Source organism: Ovis aries, chromosome 23, assembly GCF_016772045.2.
Source record: "Ovis aries strain OAR_USU_Benz2616 breed Rambouillet chromosome 23, ARS-UI_Ramb_v3.0, whole genome shotgun sequence".
NCBI lineage: Eukaryota > Metazoa > Chordata > Mammalia > Artiodactyla > Bovidae > Ovis > Ovis aries.
In genome coordinates, this window is record NC_056076.1 from 36,015,254 (window position 1) to 36,037,275 (window position 22,022).

The 22,022-nt window shown below is 47.1% G+C and overlaps 1 protein-coding gene across 3 annotated transcripts in view; it reads right to left on the reverse strand.

The window, feature by feature from the left end:
• Nucleotides 1-22,022, reverse strand: part of ENOSF1 (enolase superfamily member 1) — a 31,497-nt gene that overhangs the window by 1,338 nt on the left and 8,137 nt on the right. Inside the window, exons 2-15 of one of the 3 annotated variants that reach the window (XM_015103644.4) lie at nucleotides 19,067-19,175; nucleotides 13,300-13,415; nucleotides 10,790-10,876; nucleotides 10,417-10,443; nucleotides 9,003-9,075; nucleotides 8,856-8,894; nucleotides 8,367-8,449; nucleotides 7,605-7,639; nucleotides 5,085-5,172; nucleotides 3,154-3,288; nucleotides 2,445-2,486; nucleotides 1,520-1,649; nucleotides 1,175-1,274; nucleotides 248-329 (exon numbers count right to left, since the gene is read on the reverse strand). In XM_015103644.4, coding sequence (XP_014959130.4) covers nucleotides 248-329; nucleotides 1,175-1,274; nucleotides 1,520-1,649; nucleotides 2,445-2,486; nucleotides 3,154-3,288; nucleotides 5,085-5,172; nucleotides 7,605-7,639; nucleotides 8,367-8,449; nucleotides 8,856-8,894; nucleotides 9,003-9,075; nucleotides 10,417-10,443; nucleotides 10,790-10,876; nucleotides 13,300-13,415; nucleotides 19,067-19,175 — 1,146 coding nt within the window. Of the gene's footprint in view, nucleotides 1-247; nucleotides 330-1,174; nucleotides 1,275-1,519; nucleotides 1,650-2,444; nucleotides 2,487-3,153; nucleotides 3,289-5,084; nucleotides 5,173-7,604; nucleotides 7,640-8,366; nucleotides 8,450-8,855; nucleotides 8,895-9,002; nucleotides 9,076-10,416; nucleotides 10,444-10,789; nucleotides 10,877-13,299; nucleotides 13,416-19,066; nucleotides 19,176-22,022 lie in introns of those variants that run through there. The other 2 variants (XM_060405416.1, XM_060405417.1) reach the window with 2 other exon arrangements.

Sequence of the window (22,022 nt, forward strand, 5' to 3'; positions counted from 1 at the left end):
ACTTGCTAGATGGTTCCTGGTTTTTAGTTCGGTTGCACGGGGTAGGGGGCAAGGAGTGCATGTTTTCAGGTCCAACTAGTGGGGAAAGGCTGCCGGGAGAGAAGCCTTGTCAGGGGCCATTTCACCCCAAACCCTGACCTTTGCGCCTGGGGACTTAAGACTAAAGAACCATTTGTTTCTAGATAATGAAAACAGATTTGAGGAGACCAAGCTTTGTGCCTGGGGGTGGGGGGCACCGCAGGCTCACCTTTGGAGGCATGTAGGAAGCCTCCCTGATCAGCACAGGATACTTGAAATGCTCATGCAGGTGGTCGACGTATTCACACATCCTGGGAGGAAGGAATCAGGTTGGAGTAACAATGCCTTCAGTTAGATGGGCTGCTGGGCAGAGGGCTGAACACCGCTGAGAGAGATGGACTCAGTCGAGGGGTGGCTGATACCCCATGGTTCTAGGCAAATCCTTCACCCGTTTTCTCATCCCTCAAAGTCTGCAGGACCTTTTAAGGTTGGTAGAATCCCAACCCTCTCCTTGTTCCTGGTTTGCGGAACTGAAATGGGAGAGGCAGAAAACCCTAGGAGTGGTGGTTTTTAGAGTTTAAAATCTCTCAGGTGTATTAGAATTCAGCTGAAGAACCAAACATTGCTTTATAGAAGTCCCTGTAGACCCTCCCAGGTCCCATTTCTCAGTGTTGAACTTAAAGTTCACCTTTCCCAGGCATGTCTTCATGCTCTCACTACATACTCCTAGTGATCTGTCTGAAGTAAGATATTTAATTCCAGGAAGAAACAAAAGCATAGTAAAACCATATGTGTGCAGGTGACTGGAAGGAGACTGTCCTAATTTAAAGCTCATCTGGAGCATGTTGAGAAATGAGATGGAACTAAAAGATGCAGCCAGATGATGATGAGACTAGACAGAGGCAGAGAGTATGTGATGAAAGCGAGGCTTTAGAAAGTCAGAAACAGGAGCTGGGTTTTGGGTTTGCATTTGGTTGCAACTCCCCTCCTCTCCCCCCAACTTATGTACCTAGAAAACAGCTACCAGGAAACCACCCTCTAAAAGAAACAAGACTATTTAGTGGTGGGTCTCTAAACTGAGTTCTAGGATGTGCCAAGTGGCCAGGGTTCTCTCTGGACTAAGAGGCAATACTGATGGTAACGCCACATCACTGACCTGTCTTGGAGGCTTGCAGAGACAGATATGAAGTCAAATATGATCAGATGCTGCACCAGTTCACAGAGGCCAACTCCCCCGGCATGCGGGCACACAGGGACTAGAAGTGTAGACAGGTTGCCGCTGAGTGCCAAGGAGGGTAGAGGGAGAGGTGTGAAGGGGGACTCTGTGGCTTTTCTTAGTGTCTGCAGGTGATTATATCATTAATACTTAGGACCGAAAATCATCAAAGATTCTCTGATTAAGCTTGAGTTAGAAAAAGTCAGCACGGCAACTCCAGAGGGAAGCAGGGTGTGTGGTGTGTGGGGAGATGATGCCTGGTCCGCAGCCCCATGGCACCCTTACTGTCAAACTTCTTGGCCATCAGCAACACCGAGAGGTTCTCGTTGACACTCCCCAGCCTGCAGCTGTCGATCTGCAGAAACTTCAGGGCTTTCGCCTGTAGGAGTTGCTTAAATATCACTCTATTGTGGCACTGGAAAGAGAATTAAAACACACCAACAGGAGAGTCAGCCCTCGCCTTCAGGGTCTATGATCCTGGCACTGTACCCACTCCAAGTCACTCAACAGTGGCCTCCTGGGAGCCTGGACTGTATGCCTTCTTCATCCTCAGTGGGTGTGAGGCGAGCCCTGACAGGCAGGAGGGGACCTCCTGCTCGCTTCATTACAAGTCTGCTGGTAGAAGTAAGTATGTGTGTGTGTCTCATGTAAAAGACCATAAGACTTGTGTGTCGCATAAAAGACCATCTATCAGGGCGTGACCACCGCAGGCAGTAGTGAGTGGGAGAAGCAGCATCGGGATGAGATATGGGGACCGCGGTGAGCAGGTTCCCCGGGCGATGAACAGACACAGGGCGGAAGGGCGCTGCTCCCTTGGCAAGGAGAGCCGAGGACCTGCTCCTCACACAGCGCCGCTCGAGGGCAGTCTGCCGCGGGTTTTGGCAGGCGCTTGTGTTTGTTGACTAGCACAGAGGTAACACGGTGTGTTTAAGTAGTTTCGAGGCTGATTTTCTTAAACGGTGCCTATTATACCCCTTGCAGCTTTAAATTGCTGCCTTGTAAATTCCAATGAGATGCTTTGAAAAAGATCAGTGACTTGAGTCACAGGAACTGTAGAAGAATCTACAAACTCTTGACCATGTCTTGCTGTAAAGTAGCCCCATTTCTTAGATGAAAAAAACCTCCCATCACAGAACACAGGTGGTGCAGCCCCGTGGGCAGTGTCCACAGGCAGTGCCAGTGTGTGCCACCCCAAGGAGATGTCTCCTACCTGTTCTCCTGTGGCCACGCCGATGCCCAAGGGGGCCAGTGCCTGTGAATACAAGGCAACCTGATGTCACTTTACTGCTTTTGAACTGACTCCTAATGTTTGAAAATATTTTTTGGCAGTTCAGCTATTTAGAGCTGTAAAAAGGAAAGAGCCCTGCTTTGGAGCTGTGTGAAGTTTCAGGTGCCGCAAAAGGGGGGCACTGGACCTCCTGGGTCTGATGGCATCACAAGTTCACATCCCACAGCTTGTTCCTCCCCCCGACTCCTTTATAAGTGACCCCCTCTGGCTTCATAGTCAGTGCTGTGAACCTAGCTAATGGGAGACTCCCTGAGACACAGGATGTTTCTCACATTCTCATGCACTGAGTTCTGACACCTGAAGGGGAGAGAAGCCAAGAGGGCCCCCAGTTTGGGTGGATCTGCCCTGGTTCAAGGACTCTAGGGGAAACTGAGAGGCAGCCTTCTATGGGTCCACCTGACCTTGACCTTAGCAAACCTCCACTTTGTTTCAGTCTGGGTGAGTCAAAGATCTGAACATCAGTCATTTCTGTGTTCACAAAGTACAGGAATCAGCTCTGGTGACCTCTGGGTTGCTGGTAGCCTTTCAGCTTTTAGTGATTGCTCTCTCTAGGATAAAGAGCAGTGCGAGGGAACAAGCCCAGGAATCCTAGGGTCTGAGACCACCGCTCTGGCAGCAGCAGTTTCTCTACCTTGGAAATGGCAGCGTGTCCCAGAATGTCATCAGGGGAGGTGGGCTCCTCGATCCACAGTGGCTTGAACTCGGCCAGCTTTGTCATCCACTCCACGGCCTCAGGCACGTCCCAGCGCTGGTTGGCGTCCATCATCTGAAAGGGGAGAGAGACCCTTCGAGGGGAGGCCTGCCCACTGCTGACCCTGCTGCAGGGCTGTGCCTCCAGTGAGGAAGTGCTGTCTGTTGCTCACGGTCACTCAGCGCCACGACTGTGGGGCTCAGCATGTAACCGATCAAAGGGGGCCGCTGAGATGAGCCTGACAGGGAGCTGCTGTGAGATCCAGAAGTGCCCTGGGCTGGGCCCAGAAGTGCTGGCTGGCTCTGAAGCTCCAGCCTGATCTGCATTTGTGCATGTATGCTCAGTCGTGTCTGACTCTGTGACCCCATGTAGCCGACCAGGCTCCTCTGTCCCTGGGATTTCCCAGGCAAGAATACAGGAGTGCGTTGCCATTTCCTCCAGGGGATCTTCCTGAGCCAAGAACTGAACCCATGTCTCCTGCATTGGCAGGCATTTTCTTTACCACTTTGCCACCTGGGAAGCCCAGGCTGCATTTAGAAACCACCAAAATACATTTGTCTTGCAAGGTTCATAGTTTGTAGGAGCTGTTTCATCACATTCTGAATCACTCACAGTTAATGCTGTTTGTTCTCAATGGTCTCTTATTGGGTATTGTCTACTCTGGTTGGCACGATAATAAATAACCCCAACTGTATCATTAATTAAGCACCTACTGCACCAGGCGTTTTACGGATCCTGTCCCATTTAATGTCATAATAACTCTTATGGGGCAGTTCATATTAACCCATCCTACAGACAGGAAAGCTGACATGCAAAGGAGTAACTTGCAATAAGTAAATGATGATTTCAAGTCTGGGCCTCTGGAAGGCAGGTGCTGAGTGTGCAGAGGTAAGAAAGGGCCTCTCCGTCCCTGACATCATCACGCTTGGCCAAGTCAGACCCAGAGACGGATTTCTCTGGTAGAACATGCTGAGTGGTACACCCAAAATCGATCTGTGTCATAAATTATTTAGATGAGGATGACCTCAGAAGACAAAAGTGGTGTTAATTCATATACAAATAATGGGGCTTTTGATCCTAGGTCAAGGACTCAAACTTTTAATATGTGAAACATGCTTCCAAAACAATTTAAAACTATTGTATTGTGACATTCTTTTAGGAAAATATTTTAGACGTAATAAGAAACATAAAAATACACAGGAGTGGCTGATCCTTACATTTATCGCACCAAAAGTTCCAGATTCTTGAGCAGTGGCTCCTAGAAACCCACCTACCCAAAGGCAGCTGGGCGGATTTGTTAAGAAGGGGGATTAAATGATTGACACACTGGGGCACCAATGGGAGAGCTGTTTGTTCAGGCAAGCCACACTAGCACAAAGGAACAATCTAAATTTATCTTATTGAATGGTTCTGCAGAATAAAACAGTTAAAAACTATCCACCCCCTCACTTGTGTTTGTTGGTTTTCAGCTTTTTTTAAGATTTGCCTACTCTGAGACCGTAAAGCTGTACCTCTGACATACAGTGTTAAAAATTCCCAATGTTAAAAACTCCCAGTGTTCTTTAATCCTTGCTTGAAGCAGCTTGTGTTTTGGCCCTAGCCAGAGGCTTCCCAGGTGGCGCTAGTGGTAAAGAAACCGCCTGCCAATGCAGGAAACGTAAGAGATATGGGTTCGACCCCTGGGTTGGGAAGATCCCCTGGAGAAGGAAATGGCAACCCACTCCAGTAATCTTGCCTAGAGAATCCCATGGACGGAGGAGCCTGGTGGGCTACAATCCATGGGGTTGCAAAGAGCTGGACATGACAGAAGCGACACAGCAGAGGCCTCACAAGAGGCTGCTTACTTCTCTGCAGCCGGGGAGGGTACTTACCAGTGTCTTCTCAGGCCCAATCATGTTCCTGATGAGTCGGCATCTACGGATGTCATCCTGGAGATCGGCACCAACTTTTACCTTAAACCTGTAACATAAATTTCATCTCATAATTTAGATCTGTTCACTGACTGAGTGAAGACATTTGGATTTTCTGCAGAAGTGACTGTTTCAGTAATTTACAGGTCCTGTCTTCCAGTAAACTCTTGCCCTTTCCCAGTCAGTGTTCAGACAAGCCACTCAAAAATAACCCTGTAAGCATCTCTCTTTACTCAGTATCAGGACAGTAACTCTAAATGACCTGCTGACCTCTCAAGTCCAGGAGTGGACAGAGCACTAGAACTTGAATAACGTGCTGGGTTTTGCTGTGCCACAGAAGGGAATTAAGAACAAAAGAGGTGTGGTCAGACCTGGCAGGTGAGCCATATTCCTCGCCCCTCGCTCACTAGTCTCTGTCCTGCAGGCAGGCATCAGCCTGCTGCTCTGGAGCCTGGATGGCCTGAGGTTCCCTACATTACATTACACCCACCCTGTGTGCTGACAAAAAGCCCCTTACATCCTCTGCGCTCAGCACCAAACACTGAAGACGACGTTTCCATCCTGGGTGGAAGCCTCAGGAGGACTCTGAGCTCAGGGGCCTAGATCTCTCCTGGGCCTTCTCTGACCCCCAGTGGTCACTGTGTCAGCCTCTCCCAGCTACTCAGAGGGAGGAAAGGTGCCAGCACTTACGAGCACCTGCTGCCAACCCCAGCCGTGCTGGTCCTTTTCAGAACTTTGAGGAGAACCATGACATCTACTATTCCCGGTTTAGAGCAAAAACAAGGTTCAGAGAGGATGAGCAATTTCCCCATGATCACATAGCAGGTACTCACAGGGAATGGGGAAAAGGCACAATGTTGATTCCAAATCCACCACATCCCAAGTGTCTTTCCAGTGCTCCATGTTGCCTCCATCAAGTTCTCACTTCCCTAGCCCTTTACTTAGCTGAGGATCAACAGGAATTCAGTGCCTCTCAATGTTTCCTGAGCATGCAAATCACCCAGGGATCTTGTCAAAATGCAGATTTTTGGTACATGCATACAATGGAGTATTACCCAGCCACTAAAAAGAATGAAAAATTACCATTTGAAGCCACAGGGATGCACCTAGAGATTGTTATACTGAGTGAAATCAGACAAAAAATATATCACTTATAAAGTGAAAGTGAAGTCGCTCAGTCGTGTCCGACTCTGCAACCCCATGGACTGTAGCCTATCAGGCTCCTCTGTCCATGGGATTTTCCAGGCAAGAGTGCTAAGTGGAATCTAAAAATGTTACAAATGAACTTATTTATACAACAGAAGTCGAGTCATGGATGTAGGAAAAACATGGTTACCAGGGGGTGGGGGAGGGATAAACTGGGAGATAGGGACTGACAGATACACACTACTATTTATAAAACAGATAACTAATAAGGGCCTCCTGTATAGCTCAGGGAACTCTACTCAATATTCTGTAATGGTCTATATAGGAAAAGAACCCCCCAAAAAGCGGATGCATGTGTAACTGATAAATTTTGCTGTACACCTGAAACTAACAATTTTGTAAACCAGCTATACTCCAATGAAAACTTTAAGTCACAAAAAATACAGATTTTGATGTAGCAGGTCTGGGTAAGGCTCAAGATTCTGCATTTTAAGTTAATTGGAGACTTTTTTTAGTCCTTATCATTCATCAAGCAACCTACACAAATAATTTTCTTAATCTACCACAGCTGCAGCAGGGCTGGCTGGCACTCCTGCTCCACAGACCACTCTCGGAGGAGCAGGAGGCAGGTGGCCAGGCTCATGCAGAAATCCAAGTGACAGGCACACTGTCCACCATGAGCCGGATGTATGGACTCGCAGTAGCCATGGACAGCCACAGCTAACCCAGAGGAAACCCCAGGATCCCCAGGGGTCCGTAACCACACAGCAGGACAGACGAGAAGTGCAGTGGGGTAGGCTGGAGAAGAGGTGGCCTGGGGAAGAGGAGGAGCTTGGCTCTTGGGAGAATTCCCAGGAGAATCATTGGGACGAGTGGCTGGAAGGTATAGGGGAGTCCAGGGTTCATTACATCAAAGCTCTTCTAACACTCAGAGCCGTTCAATTACACACAGACTCCCTACCAAGCTCCATGCGTCTGGATGTTTTCACACAGAAGCTGAATCAACGCTTGGTACTGCAGTAAAGAGTGGCTTTCTATTCTGGATGGATGCTTGAAATCAGTGATCTCATTTCACTCTGATACGCCAGGATTCTAACTAGACTTGTCTTTGGATAAAGCTGGAAATCAATGATCTTTTTTGACTGAGGTTCCAGGATTCTAACTAGGCTCATATCTCATCTTTGGACAAAGGGCCTCAGATGAAACTTCTGGGTCCCAACATGCCAGGCTGCTCCTGGCGAATCCTGACCTCCCTGGGTCTCTTGGCTCCTGGCTCCTCTCCTGGCCTCACTTGCCAACTGCAGAGTCAAGTTCACAATCACTCAAATGAGTTACCTGGTCCAGCCGTCCTTGAGTGCCTCGCTGCAGAGCTGTGGGAAAAGGAGCAGAGCCATCACCACACACCCTCCCTGGTCTCAGCAGCACCTCGGTCATCTCTGACTCGGCTTCATAAACGCTACGGCCGCACCGTGAACCAGAAGAACAACCATGTGTTGTTGAAATTCAGAGCACAAACAGCTTAGCCAACAGAGCAAGGCTGTTTGGTGACTTCCCTGCCTCATCTCTATGGGAACCACTTCATTCATTGTCACAACATCCGTGGTGGGGGGAGTGGAGTGTCTCTGTCCCTCTTTTTAAAGCTGTGATAGTCTGCAGCAGCATCCATAGACTGAGCTGGTGAAAGAGTAACAGCCAGAAGCTAGTCCCCCTTCTCTGTCAGCTGCCGGTGAGCACAGGGCGATGAGAAAGGGGAGTGATGCAGCCACGGGCCACCTGTGGTCTGTGAGCATCACACAGGGCAGCGTTCATCAGAATCCTCAAAACTACCCCTGGGACAGCTATCATTTCCCACCTCGTAGTGAGGAAACCAAGGCAGAGCATGGTCAGGGGTCATGTTATACAAGGTCACAGCGCTGCCTCCAGAGCCAAGGCGGGCTCGCTGGGCTACAGAGCCCTGCGTCCACAAGGGAAACAGCTCCCCCTTTATGTGGAATGTGTCCACATATCCAGGATGAAGCCTGGAACCCACAATGCTTCAGGAAGGCCAAGAGGAAAATGTCACATCTGCTGTCTACAGAAGCTGGTTCCGCAGCCCACCTGCTTCAGCGTGGCATCAGGGTAGCCCAGCCAGGCGCACGACGTGGTGTAGGCGGGGTAGCCGTGGGCCAGCATTTGCTCCTCTGCAGAAACAAAACCATCTTCAACAGTTTGCACCCATGGGACCTCCAGCTTTAGAATCATCTGTGGCTGAAGTGCTCCCGTGGAGAATCCAGCTATTCTGCCTGCCCTGCTCATCCTCATCCCCCAGCCCCGAGGATGACACATTGGGGCCCGGTTACCCTCTGGGAGGCCCTGCTGGTCAAGCCTTCCCCTGTTGTGCGGTGTGACTCTAAAGCCAGCCCTGGTCCTGGCAGTGGCCGAGGTGAACCCTGGCCTAAGAGGTCACCCCTGGAGGCTGCTGCATCCGTACCCAACCGCCTGTGTGCGGGGGATGGAGGGGGGCACGTGATGTGAGCCCCCAAGGACAGGGACCTGCAGAGGTGCACAACCAGAGAAACATAACGAGGGAATTTTCTCACAACCCACCTCGCTCTTTTTTCCCAACCTGACTTTGCCGCAGAATTTCTGGAAAAAATAAAAAGTGTCATTCTCTTTTAGAAAACAAGGCTCTGGGCCTGGCGGCTGCCAGGTCAGAATGGACCAGGAAGCTCCCGGTGTGTGGGGACGACTCACCGCAGGCCTCCTCCTCTGTCAGGACGTCAGTGATGTACCTGAAATCGATGCAGGACACCAGCGTCTGGGGGTCCTGGTGGCAAGATGGCAGGATGGAAAGGCCCACATCAGTCCACAAGTGGATCTCGGTTCTAAGAATCTGCTTACGCTGGGCCTGGGCTCATTCTGTCCAGGAAAGGACCTTTGGGCCTCCTCCTCCCACTCTGTCCTCGGGGCTCTGCCCTCTCTGGAGAGGCCCACACTCTCAGCTGGGCCTCTGGCTGAGACCTCCCCCCACCAATCTAAGTCAGTCTGTTGGGAAGCGGCTTGTACTGTGACCAACAGTACCTACGCCACTGTAACCCTTCAGTGTCATCAAAGCCCTTTGAACGTGGAGATTCTGCTTCTTTTAAGACCACTGGCTTTGAAATAGGGAACAGGATCCAAAAGAATGAAAACTCCACAGCGGGACAATCTCAGTTACCTCCTAGGGGTCGTCAGATCATTCAATTCTGGGGGCCACCTCTGGCACCTCCCTGGAGAGGCCAGCCTAGAGCCTGCAGGTGGCCCACGAGGTCCATGCCCTTTCCTTCAGGTGATGCCCCCATGCCACCTGCAACCATGTCAGAAATGATGTGACAGCCTTTTGTTTCCACTTCCCTCAACAATCTTCAAGGCCACGGTTCTTTGCTTCTCCTTAGTTATCAGGCCAAATAATAACCAGGGCCTTTGTTAACCACCAGATTTTCAGTGACCTTCCAAGACATTGCCCTGAGGTGGCTGAAGCTCAGAGAGGTTAAGTGGCATGCTGAAGGTCACACAGCCAGCAAGTGGTGGAGCCCGGATTGAAAGCCAGGTCTGCCTGGGTCTGATGTTCACTCCCTTTAACCTGCCCAGTTTCCTCCTCCTGGGCAGTGAGATGCTTGTCCCTGGTATCAACATGTCAGGGAGAAAGGAAAGGGCAGAGGCCTATCCTTAGAATTCACCCTGGGCTCCTTCCTCAAGGGTCTGATCTGCCATTTGCTTTTGATGTCAAAGCGACCAGGTAATATCTTAGTAATAACACTTTGGTCTTCAGAGTTTGAAGCACTTTTCTCAACTAGTCTTTGAACCAATTCTGTGGAGTTTCTGGAGAGGTTAAGATTATCCCCTTTGCATAGTCATGAAACAAGCCTGAGAATTTGTATCACACGTGGAAGGAAGCACCAGAGTGGGGGACGTGGAACCCAGCAGACACCCCTGCCCATGTGAGCACAGCTCTCTGCCACCTCAAACACCAGAGAAGCAATACTGGACCCGACTGCGTACTGCCTGATCAGCAGCACAGTGACTAATCCAGAGGCGATGCTGAATGTATCCACTGATAATCAAAAGGCGTGGAATCCACGAGATCCATTTCATTTATGGAAAACAGAGTATTAAAGAATTTACTTACCATGTCAACAAGTAACTTCCACAGAGGCTTGAAGAAAAGAAAAGATTTGTAAAACGTGTGAGGCACCCACGTGCTTTCTGACAATAAATGAGCTAGTGGCAAATTCCCCCATCAGACCAATGCCTGCCGGCGCCCCAACCCACTGGCTCCAGCTGGCCCTCACCTCTGTGGCCTGCTTTTCTCAGCCCTTTCTAACCTACTCCGATGATGTCCCAACTGTTGCCAATATCCCTCTGGGCAGACAAAACAATTGAACAGTTCTCCTTACATCCCCTGGGAGCCTGCTGTACATGCCTTTGCTCGCAGGGGGAGTTGTGTTCCTCTGTCGTGTGCTGTATGTTCCATGGGGTCAGAGATGCTGCTGGAGGATTACCTTCCCCTCCTGCTTGGCCCACAGGTCCCACACAGCGTTGAGCACGGCCGCCGTGGCCAGATGCACCACACCCTTCTCAGGACCGATCTGGTCAGGAAACAAAACACACCAGCACTTCTTAGGAAAGAAAAGGATCTTTAGGTCTCCTAGCCAGGGACACGCTTCATGAATTAAAAGGCAGCAATGGAAGCTCTGCCCTAATGCTGGGAAAGATTGAAGGAGGGAGAAGAAGGGGATGACAGAGGATGAGATGGCTGGATGGTATCACCAACTCAATGGACATGAGTTTGAGTGAACTCTGGGAGTTGGTGATGGACAGGGAGGCCTGGCGTGCTGCGTTCATGGGGTTGCAAAGAGTTGGACACGACTGAGCGACTGAACTGAATGGAAACTCACTTGGAGGTTAAGTTCTTCTCCAGTAGTTTCTTACCTATAGAAGATCTGCAAGAATAGTACAAAAAACTCCTGTATATTTCCTCTCTCTTTGTATTTACATATATATACATGCACAAACACACATATATATACACAGGTAAATAAAAGATAATACATAAGGAAAATTTATTTTACTGAGTCACTTGAGTAAGTTGTAGATCCCATGTCCCCTTAATCCTAAATACTTCAGAGTATAGTTCCTAAAAGCAAGGACATTCTCTCACACAGCCATAGTGCAATGATCAAATTCAGGGAATATAATATTGATAGAACACTATCAATCTATGAAGACAGCCCATAATCAAATTGCACCAACGGTCTCAATAGTGTACTTTCTGTTATTCACAAATGGCATTTAGCTGACATGTCACTTTAGTCTCTTTTTATCTGGAGCAAATTTTCTTTTCTAAAAAAATAATTATCAGTATTTTCAAGGAGGAACAGCTGGGCTGTCTGCAGCCCCATCATGACTGGACTGCGGTGCTGCCACTGCACTCTGGTTGCTGTTATCAGGGCTGTTATTGTTTAGGGCTTCACTAGTGGCCCAGATGATACAGAAACCACCTGTCAATGCAGGAGATGCAAGTTTCACCCCTGGGTCAAGAAGATCCCCTGGAGAAGGAAATGGCAACCCACTCCAGTATCCTTGACTGGGAAATCCCGTGGACAGGGGAGCCTGGTGGGCTACAGTCCATGGGGACTCAGTCGGCTAGGACTGAGCACGCACATATTATCTTTTAGTGCTAGGGCAACTTAGTATCCTTTAGGCTTCTCCACTGTGTGGTCACCATTTCCCTTTCAAAGTAAGGAGATTAGCACTGCCCCTAAGTTTTAGCATCCACTGATTGTTCCTGCCTCAAGCAGTTACCGCCATGGTGCTTGCAACATGGTGGTTTTCTAACGTTGCCATTCCCGTTATATTAGTTTGTATTGTGTGGTAATGACAAGCTTTCCTTTGTTGTGTTTGCTATCCGAATGGACTCAGGGGCTCTTAGGTTATTCAATGACTTATCAGCCATGACTACCGCATTGTTTTTTTCTTAAAGCAAAGGATATAGTAAGAGTCTCTATTCCAAGCACCAACATTCAGAAATAAGGAAAACAAGTAAAATGACAACAGTTAAATATTTATGACACAGTTAAATACCACCTTTATTGAATCGCCTCAGATTCAACCAGTGGGAACTCCTTCCAGGGGATGCTTTTAAAGCAAGTTTCACTCAGTTTGCAGAAGTTAAGAATGAAATCTGAGGCAATGTGGACAAGGTGCCTTTCTCTGTGCTCAGGAGACTGAACAGTTAGAAGAAGACAGAGCTGATGTCAGGAGACACAGGCAAGGTGTCAGCTACTGGACTGACCTTGAAAAAGTGAAAGTGTTAGTCGCTCAGTCATATCTGATTCTTAGTGACCCCATGGACTGTAGCCTGCCAGGCTCCTCCATCCATGGGATTCTCCAGGCAAGAATAGAGGAGTGGGCTGTCATTCCTTTCTCCAAGGGATATTCCTGAGCTGGGATTGAACCGAGGTCTCTTGCATTGCAGGCAGATTCTTTACTACTGAGCCAGCAGGAAAGCCCTGATCTAACTGTGATAAAATTCTATCTCTAGAATCTCACTTTTTTCATGCTTTGAACTTAAGGTTCAAATACAGTCCTACACACATAAAGGCGCTCTGGTGTCTCTCTCCTTAACTTTTGCTCTTCTCTTAACGTTTCTGTCCTTAATAACTGCCTCCCACAACTTCACTTCTCATATTTTCTCTCTCTAAAAGGTTCCCATTTGGCACTTTCTCTTCTAGGGAGTCTAGACCACTTCTTTCCATTCAGGGAGCAGAGATGAGGTCTGGAAGGGCAGTGATAGCTCTTGGGATCCAAGTATATCCAGAGTCTAAGTCTCACAGAAAGGACTAGATTACCTTAAAATACTGACCGTCCACCTGGTTCAAGCCCTAATTCGTCTAAGATGTTTACCTTAATATCTTAAACCTGTCTCTATTTTCACAGTTGTTACAGTCCAAGGACTTGAGACTTCAGGAATGTTATTTACAGAATAGTTTCGCAAAGCAAGACACCTTACCCATCTGAGCTGCCCATCACTCGTGAGCTGCCTGTAGAAACCTCTGAAATCCCCAACAATGTCACCAAGGTCCTTGTTCAGCACGTGGGGGGCCAGAGCATTCACAGCACAGACAACTGTGAAAAAGGATACAATTCTTTAGTGTTGGCGTGAATAAATTAAGACACACAAGTACTGCAAACTAAAGTGGGCATTTTATGAAGATAATTTTAAATATAAAAGGTACATGCCTTTAAAAATTGCCTCAAATATGTCATCTGTGGTTGTTATAACTAATAAACAGAATAGTTGTTCACCTATATTCAGAGCTTAATTTCTGAATAGAGCAAATCCATTTTGATTGGTTGCCACATGAAAAGAACCATAGACCTGAAAGTTTAAAGCATGTTCCCAAATCATTTTCCTGTTCACTTTGTCTATATGTTAGCTGCAAAACAAAATCTTGCTATTAAATTGTTTCCAAGGAATAAGAAGACTGACTTATAGAATTTTTAGAAATGTCTTTTCATCATTGTCAAGTATGGAAGATATCTTGAATTCACAATATAACTATATTAAAGATGAAGTGAATTTGCAATTAATGCTTACATGTAAAATGTTAAAGTACATGAAAAAACAACCAATCAAAATGGATTTGCTCTATTCAGAAATTAAGCTCTGAATATAGGTGAACAACTATTCTGTTTATTAGTTATAACAACCACAGATGACATATTTGAGGCAATTTTTAAAGGCATGTACCTTTTATATTTAAAATTATCTTCATAAAATGCCCACTTTAGTTTGCAGTACTTGTGTGTCTTAATTTATTCACGCCAACACTAATTTGAACTAATTTGAACTAATTTAAACTAATTTGAAGGTTAACCTTCATTTGGGTCAGCATTACCATCAATTACTTATTTTTGGTATTCTACTTAAATAAGAATTTGTAGTGTTACTTCAGATGAAGAATCAGTAAAAAAAAAACAAACAAAAAAAAAACCTCTGCAAAGACCCTTCTATCATTTGCTCAATATATAAAACACTCTCAGTCTATGTTTAAATGGACAGAATAATCAACTTAGCCTCAAAGCAATGAATTTATTATAAAAAATGTTGACTGACTTGTTGTTTAGCATAGCCATTGCTTCAATATTAAAATTCTCACATCACTTCACAGGGTAGTCTCAGAGACACAGTTTTACTTTAGACAGACCTTAGGAGAAAGACATTTTGTGCCGGGAGCCAGCATGAGGAACTCCGCCCATGGCAAAGGTCATGAGGAAGGAGGCTTGGCATACGCAAAGGCGTGATCAAGCCTCAGGAAACCCCGTTCCCGAGCATCTAACCCCCAAACCAGAGTCTGTTTTATGCTCTCACCTACACCTCTGACTTTATGGGGGCTCTCCCCCATAACCATTTCTCTCGGAGAAGGAGTAAACGTGCAGCTCCAAGGCAATAAAGATTCTTGCGCGTGACAAGAGTGTTTCAGCTTACGGACTCCTCTGAAGGTTATCTAGCCTGCCTGTATATAGGTTCGTCTGGCCACATGTGATTGTTTACAGCCTCCCAATCTGAGAGGCATGAGATGTTTTAGACTTACTAAAGGCAAATTCTTTTGGGGAGTTAGAAATTATTAGTATAGTGTGTTGGTTAGGAATTATATTGGTGAAGGGTTTTTCATTTGTTGTGTCAATAATTGCTGCTAATTCCCTGCTCTGGGTGGGACAAGGATGTCTCAGGTCAAACCTCTCTGCTGACAGACTAGCTTGTGTGATAGGATTATCCATACTCCTGCCACTATGCACATGATTGTTTACTACCTCTTAACCATAAACAGCACAGAGAGTTTTGGAGTATTTTGAGAGTCTTAATTAGCATAGGGCTTTTTCTTCTTGTTGAGTCAATGATTGCCGCCAGGCCTCCATATCCTTAGGCACCTGGGAATATATTAATCAATGTATTTGGAATATAGCAAAGGAAATATAGTAGTTTTTGATGTTAGCAATACTAGACTTTTTGAGTTAATGGATTTTCTCTTTTGTAATAGATCACAGTACTTTGTTATAAATCACTGTGTCCTTGCTATGTAAAAATGTAACTTTATCATATCTTAAGACTAAATAGATCTTAAGGGGAGCATTGATGAAAGGATTTTTATTTGTTGGGCTGATATTTGCTGCTAAATCTCCATGTTCCCTACCCTTATAATGAATATAACTAACATATAGGAGAAATAAGTATTAACCTTTAAGACTAATCATGTTAACCTTGGGTTAAATAAATTCCTTTCTTGATTGTAACTCACTACACCCTCACCCTATAGGAATGTAACTTTATTTGGAGGGTGGTACCTGGTTTAAGAAAAAACACCCTTGGAAGAAATAAGTTTTTGGTTATCAGAAAGAAAAGATCATAAAATGTCAGCAGGTCTCACTCATGGCCAGAAGATGATGTACCTTTTTTATACATTTATGTGAAGCACCTGATTTTGATAAAGGTCAGGACTGCTGACTCACGCGTGACTCTATATTCAGCCCTATGTGTAACAAAAGGTATATAAGCAAACCCAAAAATAAAGAAATTGGATCAGTTTCCAGAAAGACTGATTCCCCATGTCGCTTCTTTCTTGCTCCTGTTTTTCTGGCTGAATTCCCACCTGGAGCATGGATGCTATTCCACGTAATCCAAGTTATTCAGCCTCTTTTTCTCCACTAATCTTCCTACTACACTATCCATTTCTAATCTCTCTCTATCTGTGATTAAATATGTATTTTTCCAAAGACGCCAACTCTGTCCCCACCTTCGAATCACCCTGGATCCACCGGTGCTGGACCCCAGCAATTTTGAAAGTATCTAAACATGTTCACGGGATACGTTTGGCTCCTGTGTGACACAGCCCTCAGGTGGTGCTCATACTGAGTATTTAGGGCTGATCCCCACACCTTCCGTGTTCCCTAGGCCTCTTGTTACTAGGATGCGGAATGATTCCAGTTCAGACATTTACCCGCTGGAGCTCTGGGAAGACAGAGCGCCCCTCACCCCTTGGTGATTGGTGCTCTTGGATTAGAGATGTGAAGAGTAAGCTGGCGGCTCAGAGAGACCTGTATCAATACCTACATCAAACCTCCGTCTCACTAAGGAGAGGGTTACACAACAGACTGGTTTGTGTCACAGAGCAAATGCATTTAATGAACCTTGAGGATGAGCCCATCTTTTTTGGCTCCAACAGAAGCACAAACAACAATACATTCATCGAGAGGATGTGGAGTCTTCTCCCTCAGACTGAGTCCACTGAAAGAAGTGTACTAAAATTTGGTGGCTTCCATAGAAACTGGGTTGTGGTGATCTGACTCCAGGCTTCCCTGGTGGCTCAGATGGTAAAGAAACCACCTGCAATGCAGAAGACACAGGTTCAATCGCTGGGTCCAGAAGATCCCCTGGAGGAGGAAATGGCAACCCAATCCAGTATTCTTGCCTGGAAAACCCCACAGACAGAGGAGCCTGGCGGGCTACAGTCCATGGGGTCGCAGAGTCAGCCTGATTCCGGTGTCCGAAAAGATGAGTGGGAAATCCGCCTGGAGAAACTTGGGCCTTGAAGGCAGGGCTCTCTCCTGTGACTACCTCTGCCTAAAACTCTCTGGGATCCTCCTGCCCAGGAGGGACAAGTCAGAAAGGCCACAGAGAACGTGGGTCTGAGCTCTCATACTGCCAGGAACCCTTATGGCTATTTAGTCTCTTTAAAAATTCCGCTTTTTTCATCTCTTTTTCTTTTCCTATACAAAAACTATATTAGTCTCATCTATACTTTAAAAAAAAAAATCAAGCATAACCTCTCCCTCTCTCACACATTAAGGCCCTCTCCTCATGGTAATGCAAGCACTGTTTTCTTAGATTATAAAAGAATGATTAGTTAAGTAAGCTGATAAAGGCTGCAGAAGAACCATGATGAGCTAATGGAATTTTTTTTCAACTTTAATTCAAACACCATGTAATGGCTCAGTGAGATGGCAGTGAGTCACCTGAAAAAGGCAGCAAGGTCACAGTTAAAATGGTTCTGTCATGCTGTGGTCTGAAACAGGCAGAAGCCAACTCTGTCACCACAAAAGAGCCATTTGTTCCAGGCAGAGAGATGGGAATTGATTTCTCCTGCCGGAGGTGTCCATAGGGACAGTGGGGGTGGGGAGGAGTACGGGAGGCCCCCACCCCATGAAGTCAGCAGCACACCTGTACCAGGAAACACAGGCCCTTCACGGCGGGCCCGAGTGAGCACAGTTCCAAGTCCTGGCTGTTAACAGTGGTTCCGAAGGCTTGTTCCAGAACGCGTCTTGTAAGCTTGCTGAGTTTGGCACAAACTTTGGGGGCCGCCCTGCATGGTTAGAGCTTCATAAAGGTCTCAACCTATACCAGAGAATTCAAATTGCAGGAGAAGCTGAAACGTAGCTCTCCAGCCTGTGGGGGTCAGTGGTCACTGCCTGGAGAAACATCGACAGTAAATGACTGACTTAGGGGGTAGGAGTCTGGGAATCAGTGCCCAGGTGCCTCCATCTGCCTGGCCAATTCCTGGTTACCCTTCAAGGCTCATCACAACACCTCACCGTTGCTCTGAAGCTGTCCTGACCCTCCTGGACAGTTTCCGTGTAGTTCATACTCACTTTAAAACAAATGGTCCTTCTCATACTGCACTATCGTTTCTTGTACGCCTGTCTCCCTGACAAGTTCATGCATTCCTGTTCCTTGTACATGGGACTCTGTCCCCTTTCTCTCTCTCCTTGTAAAGTCATTCCTGTGGTGCCTGGCAGAACATGTAACACATGGGGGCACACAGGAGGAATCCATGCAAGGCCTGGTTGATGGATGACTGGACAGCAACCCTGGGAGGGGTGGGGACAGCCTAATGACATCCACAGAATGTTCAAGAAAGGTTCCCTTGTCCCACACACACACACCTCTTTTATCGGCTTGATGATATTAAAATCATTCAATGGGTCAAGACTGTTCTACAACTAGGAGAGGGCTGACAGTGCAAATATCCATGAGAGAGGGTCAAGTCACCAAAGTCAGAGAATCTATTTCCTTGTTTCAGCCCCTAAGGACTCAGTGAAATTGATCTGGCAGAGAGGTCTTCTTTTGGTACATATTGAATTTTCTTCTTTGTGCGTGCATAAACCAAATTATGCTTAAAAAAAAAAAAGCAAATAATTTGTACTTTAATGTTCTGCAGGACTAGCTGAATAGCTGTCTGGGTCTGTTTCCTTGTCTCCAAAAATGTGGAGGCTCAAGACCATGGCTGAGCCCTCATCCAGCTCTGAGAAAAGACAGACCGACTTGTGGCTCAACAAGCAGCCTTCATTGTCTGCTTTTCCCGAATGAGAGCTCTGAAACCCGGCAGGACCTACGGCCTTTGCTGCAAAGAAGGGCAGTAAACTTGAAACCAACTCCGTGTGGAAGATTCACAAAAGCAAGTAGACTCTCTGTGTGCACAACAATAAGCCTTGTTCCATGAACACATGTCTCCCCTCTCAAGCCCCTCAGCTGCTCACCTAGTTCAGGTTCTCCTAGCTCGGCAGAGAGATGGGCTGAGCTTCAAAGATGTGCCTGCAGTTCTATGGATAACCGCAAGGAGAGAAGCCAAATTCTGCTATTTAAAAAATCTATCCTAGTGAAATAAGCAAACCATCAAACATTGTTTTTACTCACGGCAAACATATGGGGCAAATGAGGTCAGAATTGGAATGTTAGTGAAATGAAGGCATCCTAGGGCCTCAAGAGAGGCCCAACTCACCAACTTCAGTGCCTCTTCCCAGAGTGAAGGTAATTCCATAGCCCTTGAGTCCGTCTTCCACATCCGTCTCCAAGACAACATAGGCTGCTGAGTAGTCAGGGTCTGTGTGCTGCAGAGGAAATGACCCCCCAAACCCGCAAACATGAGAAATCCCCAAATAAACCCAGTAATGATGTCACATAAGAGCAGATGCAGTAAGAGCTCCCGTTGGAGGAAACCGTTCTTGTTCCCCAAAGCAAACACAGGAGCTGTGAATGGACAAAAGGAATGTCTTCCTGGAGGATGGCAGAGGGACCTGGGGTGAGAGAGAAGACTCAGGAATGAGATCTCTGTATAGCAGAGGGAATTATGTTTAGTATTATGTAATAAACCACAATGGAAAAGAAAAAAGTTATCGCTGGGAGGTGGTAGGCTCAGCTGGATCTGGGCTCTCTGAAACCTTGGTGAGCGCCTGGAACATTGAAGGCCTGAGTGGTCCACATTTCTTAAAAGGCTGGTAAGAAACAATTCCAAGGACAGAGGAGCCTGGTGGGCTAAGTCCATGGGGTCGCAAAGAGTTGGACACAAGTGAGTGCCTAATACACACAAACACACACACACACATGAAATCATTGGAACCCTTTGCTAGAACAAGTATGGGGAACAGTTTCAGGGCTCCTTCGTGAAAATATCCTACTTGTGACCAGGAAGCCTTGCTGTGCTGGCAAGTGCTGAGGGAGCTGAATTGCTGAATCCAGCATGTGATGAGGGCTGGGTAGCGGGGCTGGGGGCAATCCTGAAAGTCATGGCCATATTGCTGAGAACTGCCACGCAGACTTCCTAGTAAGAAGGCACTTGGGGGGACTTCCCTGGTGGTCCAGTGGTTAAGACTCTGCACTTCCGCTGCAGGGGGCATGAGTTTGAACCCTGGTCAGGGAACTAAGATCCCTATGCCATGGGGCGGCCCCCAAAATAAATAAAATGAAAATGGAGGCACTTGGGAATGAGCACACAAGACACACCGCATCTCTAGGAGCTAATATACATAAGTATTTATGAGCTTGCAATGCAGGTGTCAGATATAATCTCTCCTGACCCAGATGTCCTAAACCATTCAGGCCAGAGACAAATTCCATTTCTTATTCTACAGTAAGCCAGCAACCTTAACACTTTACAAATTCAAAGAGGAAAGTCAAGGTTTCAGTTCATTGGAAAGCAGTAATTACAGCCACACCTACTGACAGCCTTCTCTGTGTCAGACTGTCTACACACATCTCATTTACATGAATAAAGCAGATCCTGCTATACTCATTTTACAGATTAGAAAAACTAGGCCTGGAGAGATTGTGTGGTTTCCCCACAGCCGTTATCCCACAGAGGGGCAGAGGCAGTTGCTCTAAATCAGGTATTTTAATTTTACATGTCAGCATAACTTCAAACGAATGTTTGGAGATTCACAAAGGACAGCCCAATGGGTGGTTTTGGTCATTTACCATAACATCATATGGGCTTCCCTGGTAGCTCAACTGGTAGAGAATCTGCCTGCAATGCAGGAGACCCTGGTTCAATTTCTGGGTTCAAAGATCTGCTGGAGAAGGGATAGGCTACCCACTCCAGCATTCTTGGCCTTCCCTGGTGGCTTGGCTGGTAAAGAATCTGCCTGCAATGCAGGAGACCTAGGTTCAGTCCCTGGGTTGGGAAGATGCCCTGGAGGAGGGAAAGGGATAGGCTACCCACTCCAGTATTCTGGCCTGGAGAATTTCATGGATAGTAGTACAGCCCATGGGGTCGCAGAGTCAGACACGACTGAGCGACTTTCACTTCATAACATTTTATGAGAAAGGACACAAGGGTTTTGAAAATCAGGAATAACCTAATCTCAGAACAAAGGACATTCTTTTAAATCACTTGAGCACTTTTAAACAAGAGGCCATTTCAGGTGCACACAGAGGACGTGGAATGCGCCCTCCACATTCAAGAGGCAAACGTTACAGTGTGAATCGAAGGCCTCGGGTACCAATCCCCCTCAACTCCCCACCAGTAACAGGTAATCACTACCCTAACAGGGAGGCTTCCCACATTCATTACATACAGGGCAACTCTGTTTTTCCAGTGTGGCCAATGGTGAGTGGGCGTGGGGTTGGGGGGAGGAGCAATGAGGATCCAAGGCGGCAGGACTCACGTTTAGGAGCCACTGCAGATGTGGGTGTGGAGCGCCCTGCCAACACTCTCAAGGAACAAAACACCTTTCAGGGCTCACTTGACTGCATCTCCAAAGGCTGACATCTACCTAACTCTTCACGGTGACACAGCCTCTGTGCTCATGTTTTCCGGGAACTTCATGGCATCATGGACTCAATGGACATGACTTTGAGCAAACTTCAGGAGATCTTGAAGGACAGGGATGTCTGGAATGCTGCAGTCCATAGAGTCGCAAAGAGTCGGATACGACTGAACAATGAACAACAACATGAGAGCCCCTTTCACACGACCCAACTGCTGTGAGTTTGTTCATCTGGTGTCCTAGCCAGACTGACTCCTTCCTTTCACAGATGGGCCCAAGAAGTCCAGAGAGTCAGGGCTTTCTCCTGGCCACACAGCAAGTTGTACGGGGAGGCAGGGATCACCACCTGAAACACCCTGTGTGGGGGTTTCCTGGGCTCCATCACGGTGGAGGAACTCCTGCTGTGTTTTAGTGCTTCTCTGGGGGCGCCCCAACAACATCGTTTTGCAAATACGATTCGCATTTCCAACAGAATGTGACTCATAAACGTAAAAACAGGAAATACTAAACGCCAGCAAAGAAAGGAACAATAAGAAAAATAAAAAAACCTAGGAGGATGGGGAATCTCTAGATACTTCACTCCACTTACAAAAGCAACGGTTCCAAAGGTGGGAAACCTTCCAAAGGGCCCCCTCTGGGTGCCCCGCGCCTAAGGGGCCCTAGCGTCGGCGGGGCAGGAGGGCACCGGGGCGG